Source organism: Alligator sinensis, unplaced genomic scaffold (genome assembly GCF_000455745.1).
Source record: "Alligator sinensis unplaced genomic scaffold, ASM45574v1 scaffold59_3, whole genome shotgun sequence".
Lineage (NCBI taxonomy): Eukaryota > Metazoa > Chordata > Crocodylia > Alligatoridae > Alligator > Alligator sinensis.
Window position 1 is genome coordinate 355483 of NW_005842856.1, and position 6249 is coordinate 361731.

Here is a 6249-nt window from a genome sequence, read left to right on the forward strand (position 1 = left end):
ACCGGGAAACCAGCCACGTTGCTCCTGGAATTGGCCACGGCACTACCAGAAGCGGCCGCAATGCTATGTCTGGCATTCCCACTCCCCAGCCAGCACTTGCAGGCGGGGCACCAGCATTCCCACCTGCCCCCCTGCCTGCCACCTAAGCAGGGAGCATGGCCAGTCAGGGGGTGCACCAGCACTCTCAGGGGGTATATGTGCACCCCCCTGCAACCCCCTATGCATCGCTACTGCTACCTTCTAACCCTAATTCCCCTTGATTCTATGAGAAGAGCCCAAAGGGGTCACAAAAGTGAGTCCAGGTAACAGGCTAAGAACTACGGTCCCTGTCTAAACCATACATGACAATCCAGCCAGTCATAAAACCACAGGACCCTAGAGAAGTCAGACTGGAAGGGACCTACCTCCAGAGGTCACCTAGACCACCCGCCTGCATGAGGCAGGACCATCCTATCCAAACCACCCCATACAACCCATAATCAACCCTGATACAAAAAAGACCTAAGACCCTAACCTGCCACAGGTAAAGCAGGGGAACAATGGCAGCCAATGTCTAGCTTCTATGAAATGCTGCCGATAAATGTTCCAGAGATCCCAGGTAGAGGGCCATGCCCCCACCACCCAGGAGGCAAACCCCCCCTGTTCTGAACCAATCTGACCATGGGGTAAAATTACTTCCTGACCCCAAATTCAACGATCAGTCTGCCCTGAGCAGAGGGACAGTCTGTGACCTATTTCTTATTCTTCAAATTCCTGTTTAAATTGGTTTCTGAAGTCTTGCTGCCTGAGAACAGCCACTTTGAGGCTTTGTTCAGGTTCAGGCCACATCCGGCTCTGGCTGGGCAAAACCATCTCTCCTTCTCAGTGGTCCCTTGTTCCTGCATCACACCCGGAGGTTCTTTTGGTATCATAACTAAAGGCACTAAATCATAGCTGTCCAACTGTGGAGCAGCCATGGTCTATGTTGCCTCTGACATGGGCTACACTGCCCCATCACCATTTGCCTCACTGTCAAAAGGAAACAGAAGCTGGAGGAGGGAGGGGAACTTGGAGACCTTGGCAGCTCAGATCAGGAGGTGGCAATGGCAGATCCAGAGGCATGGTCATACCCCTCTTTTGTACCATGCTTCAGAAGCAGCAGCTGGGAAGTTTAAGTCCCTGAATCAGGTAAGAACCCCCTGCTTTGGCACCTCCTTCCTTCCCATGCTTGACCACACATCCCCTCCCCTCTCATTCCTCCTCAGCACACACCCTCACCTCCCATCCTTTATTTCCCCCTCCTGATGCTAACTCTATCTCTGGCTGCCCTGGGGTAGAAGGAACTCAGAAGCCAAGAATAAGGGCAGCAGAAGCCCACTGGCTGCAAGTTAAGCAGTTGTGGGCTGCACGTAGCCTGTGGGCTGCCAGTTGGACAGCCCAGAATTAAATGAATCCCCCTCACTGACCTTCAAGCTCTCTCTGCTTCATTTGTCATGTTTTAATAAGCATTTCACTTATGGACCATAGAGCATTATTACCAATTACAAATTACCATTTCTAAATCAGAGCTACATTCTGGTCCTTTTTAAATTCATTATCTCCCCAGCAATGAATAATCACAATGAGAGCTTTTTTCCATAGGAATTAGTTACAGGAAACACAGAAAGGAAATAAAACTGCAGGAAACCTAAGATTATATACAACTCAAACTTTATTTCAAGGCATTGCAGTGTCTAGACCTTAAAACTTTCACAACAATCAGCTTTTATATTACTATAGAGTGGGCTTGTCAGCCTCATCCTATAGTAAGAGCAGAATTATATTTTTAAGCAGAAGTTCTGGGCCTACTCTACAAAATTAGCACCATATAATACTTCTGAACTCACAAGGGCCTTCCCTGTGATGTCAGCAGGATTTGTGCACAAAGAACACAGAATATAGTCATTAGCACTCAACAGACCTGATCCTGCTGCACTTTTGTACCCCAAAGCTCCCTCTGAAATTAGCAGGACATGCGTGTGAGAAATACAGAATCAAACCTTCAGCATACAGTTGATTGCTCTAGTCGGTTATCACTGAAAGTGATGGGCTGCTTTTAAATCCAGGATTTATGCCGTTCAGATCACTTTCTCCAACTTTTACTATCTGTCTCTTACCCATGTCTCTTCGATCCTTCTATTTTTGCCATTTCTCTCACTTCTTTGAGATCACTCTTCTTTTTCCTATTTATCTTTGTTTTCTCTTTCTGTCTTCTTACTTGCTTTTTTTAGCTCTCAACATCATTTGTATCTCATTTGCCCTTCTCTAACCACAGCCCCTACTCTTGATCTCACCAGGTTCCCAGCCATGGAAAGCACGTAGAGGAAAACAGAGATTTTTTTCATACATGAAGCATTTTACACAAAGGAATCCTGCTTCAGGCATGTAAGAAAAAGGGCCAAACTGAAATAAAACTTGACGAGGCTCTGATGATCAAATCCAAGTCTGCTGCCATTTCTAGCAAGGAAGAGGTAGATGCAGAAGTGCTTTTACACAGATCCTAAAAAGGAAAGACCTAGTCAGTTCTGTTTGTAGATACCCCTTTGGTCAAAGTACTAAAATTGCTGTCTTGGCTGCCACTAACAGCCAAACAGGCACCTGGTCATAAATTAATGTGCACATCAGGTGAGAACATTGATCAGGCCACATTTGGACCTCATGAGGAAGTTTGATGCAGATGCTACTTAGGTAAGCTAACATGCATTCCTTAGGAAAAAAGACGCTAATCAGAAGTTTGATACAGTTAAGTTAAGCCATATTGATCCAAAATAACTATCCAGCTTTTGGGGTATAGAGGTTTTCTTTTTAAAAAGCCAAAACAGAACTTAACATGGCAATAAAAGTTATACTGAATTAAAATAACAGTGTTGTGTCCAATCTTTATTCAGCTCTTTGTCCCATGATGAAAGGGCCATTTGCATGTGAAAAATCTGGCTGGTCTTCCTCATCCAAATCCAAAATATCTGGAATCCCATCAGATTCTGAAGACAAGTCTGTAATAGAGAAATCTAGCACCTGCAGAGGAAGAAACTCAACATAAATTTGAAAGTACGAGGTTGAACAGCCTGTTTTCAACACAAACAACACAATGTATACTTCAGCAGAAGGCAATGGGAGTTCCAAGTGCTCAGAGCACTAACACAGGAACAAAATATGCTGTCCAATCATACATAGCTGAGTTAGACTTGGACAAATAGAAGAGACAGACAAGCATCTTAAGCAAGGCATAAAGCAGTTGCTTCTAATAAAGTTGGAAGAATGAGAATGATGCAAGATGGCAGACTGAGAGCCTATTTATCTACAAAACAGGTTTGGCACAGGTGGTATTGGTACAAAAGTGCTCTGTATTGTACCAATACAGAACCTTGCTTTCTGAACCTTGCTCTGAAGAGATTGGCTGAGAAAGGAGCTGGTTGCAACAGTGTGGTATTAACACTTCCAAATAGTATGGAAGGAGAAGAGAGAATCTATACATATCTATCTATCAAGATGTTAAGGTGGGGGGTGGGATTCAAAATTACCCTCATAGTAGAATGAACACTTCTCTACTCCAGGTGGAGAATACTGACTGAATCACTTAGGAATACCTCATGCACATCATTCTTCAGCTTGTGTAATTAATATACATTATTGGTGTGAATGTTAAATAGTTGCTAGGTCAAAGCTATTTCCATATGCAGATTGGTTAGCAGACCACTCAGCATACCTGGAATGGTTGGCCACTGTCCAGAAGTGCACAAGTCACCTAGGAGCTTCAGTTCCAGTGTAATTTGAGCTATTTTAATACTCTAATACAGTGTGTTCCCAGGTATAAGGCACCTGCAAATAACAGCTGTTGATCCTGCTCAGTGCCTCCTGCCATTTCAATTACTGCATGGCATTAGCAGCAATTCCCCTTGCTACCAATTACATACACTGGCATCGGAGAAAGCAGCAACTACAAAAGCAGCTGAAGCAGGGGTAGGTACTCTCACCTGCCCCCTACTACAGTAGGAAGTAAACCAACAAAATCTGGAAAAGACACCACATGGTTTCCTCAATACTTTTGCATTACAGCAGTCACAGGTTAGACCCAGGTTTTTTGTAATGAAAATGTCAACATGCTTGCACTGCGGTGTGCCATTAGTTATATTCCTATGTAACAGGAAGTATGCAACATGATTTATGAAGATCGGAAGTTTCCTGTCCAGAAAAGTATGTCCCAGTTCAATTCCAGAAATTTCTTTACACCAGACGTTTGCACATCTTGTACTATTCAAGTATGTGAAATTAAGGAAGGTCCCTTTTGGGACCCAAGTCCCTTTCAGCTGTGGTGCTATCAAGCATAGCACTGCCAAGCCTATAAGCATGATGCAGGTTCCCCGCCACCCCGAGGTGGAGTACCTTGCACTTTTTCGTATTGAATGTCATCAGGCTTTTATCTGCCCATTTTCTAAGCCTGTCAAGGTCGGCCTGGATTACCAGCCTATCCTATCCACACCTGAAGATAGACTGGTGATCCAGGCTAAGCTTGAGAGAATGGGTGGATAAAAACCTGATACAGAACCCAATACAGAAAAATGCAAGGTACTCCACCTCAGGGAAAAATACCCGTATCATGCTTATAGGCTCGGCAGTGCTAAACTCGCTAGCACCACAGCTGAAAGGGACTTGTGTTCAATCATGACCCCCAAAATGAACATAAGCCACCAATGCTATGTCACAGCTGGTAGACCAAACAAAACTCTGGCTTGCATCCATAGATGCTTCTTAAGCAAATCTCAGAACATCATCCTCCCACTGTACACGGCCTTGGTGAGGCTGCAGCTGGAGTACTACATCCAATTCTGGGCTCCATAGTTTAAAAAGGGTGTGGAAAAGCTTGGGAGAGTCCAGAGGAGAGCCATATGCATGGTCAGAGGCCTTATGATGAAAGGCCATGGGACTCTTCAGCCTAGGAAAGCACAGGCTTAGGGATGACTTAGTGGCTGCCTATAAGTATATAAAGGGGTATACATCAGGATCTGCGGGAATGCCTGTTCACTAGAGTGCCCCAAGGGATGACAAATTCAAACGGTCACAAAGTCCTCCGAGACTATTTTAGGCTGGATATAAGAATAAACTTCTTTACTGTCCAAGCCCCCAAGGCCTGGAATAGGCTGCCTCCAGAGGTGGTGCAAACACCTACTCTGGACTCTTTTAAGAAACATTTGGACGCCTATCTTGCTGGGATCCATTGACCCTAGCCGACTTCCTGCCCCCAAGGGAGGGGGCTGGACTTGATGGATCTTCCAAGGACTCTTCCAGCCCTAATGTCTATGAATGAAAGCTAGGTGTCTATTTTTTTTGCTGTGATCCAGGTCATTCATCACATCTTTGTTAACCTTAAGAAATTTGCCTCAAAGACAAAAAGACTGGAATAGCAAGAGGTTGCCAGTGCTTAAAACTTAACGTGTAGCTTATTGGACCCTATATCAATTCAGGTCTTCGGATTAAAATGTAGGTCTAGCTAAAATTTCATAAATTGTTACTAGGATATATGTATTAAGAGACTGCTTTAACTTGAAGGATTGCCAGTTAATTTTCTATTGAAAAGATGCTATGTAAAAAAAACCCCAAAAACACAGTTTGAAAACACAAAGCAGATTTAAATAGCAACAATCAACATGCCTTGCCTTTCTTCTAATAGAAGTCATGAGACCACACATACATGAAGTCTAGTCTAATCTGAGCCAAGTGAAATGTCCTTGCATTACTACAGGGGTCAGCAACTCCTGACACATGTGCCGAGCACAGCACGCAAGGCCATTTTGCTCAGCACACCACCACCGAGCTGGGCTCTAGGCAGCTGCTGCCACCAGCTACGAAACCCGGGCTGCTCCCAGCATCAGGCTGGGAGGCTGCAAGCCCTGCCGTGCTTGGCAGCAGCAGCCCAGAGCCTGGGCTGGCTGCAGCTGGGAGGCTGCAAACATCTGCTCCGGGCTCCAGCATTAGCTCCATACCGGCGGGTGCACACGTGCCTTGGAGCGGACTTTGTCTAGTGGCTCAGCTCCGTGTGCCCACACATCTGCTTCTGTGAGTTTGTCTACCTCTGTGCACACATGTGTCTGGTTCTGGATACGTGTGTGCGCATGCGTCTGTTATGGGTATGTTCTGGTTCTCTGTGTTCGTGCACATGGTTCTCTGTCTGCATGTGCGTGTATCTGGTTCTCTCTCTGCTTTCCTCTCTCTCTCTCTCTCATTTGTCTCTTT

The 6249-nt window shown here is 45.1% G+C and overlaps 1 protein-coding gene across 4 annotated transcripts in view; it reads right to left on the reverse strand.

Annotated features, from left to right (window-relative positions):
- Positions 1-1672: 1672 nt before the first annotated feature.
- The window catches only part of PLIN2 (perilipin 2), a 16772-nt gene continuing 12195 nt past the window's right edge, over positions 1673-6249 (reverse strand). For all 4 annotated transcript variants that reach the window (XM_025191743.1, XM_025191745.1, XM_025191746.1 and 1 more), the window contains one exon: positions 1673-3033. In XM_025191743.1, the coding sequence (XP_025047528.1) occupies positions 2899-3033 (135 nt within the window). In that variant the 3' untranslated portion in view covers positions 1673-2898. The remainder of the gene's footprint in view (positions 3034-6249) is intronic.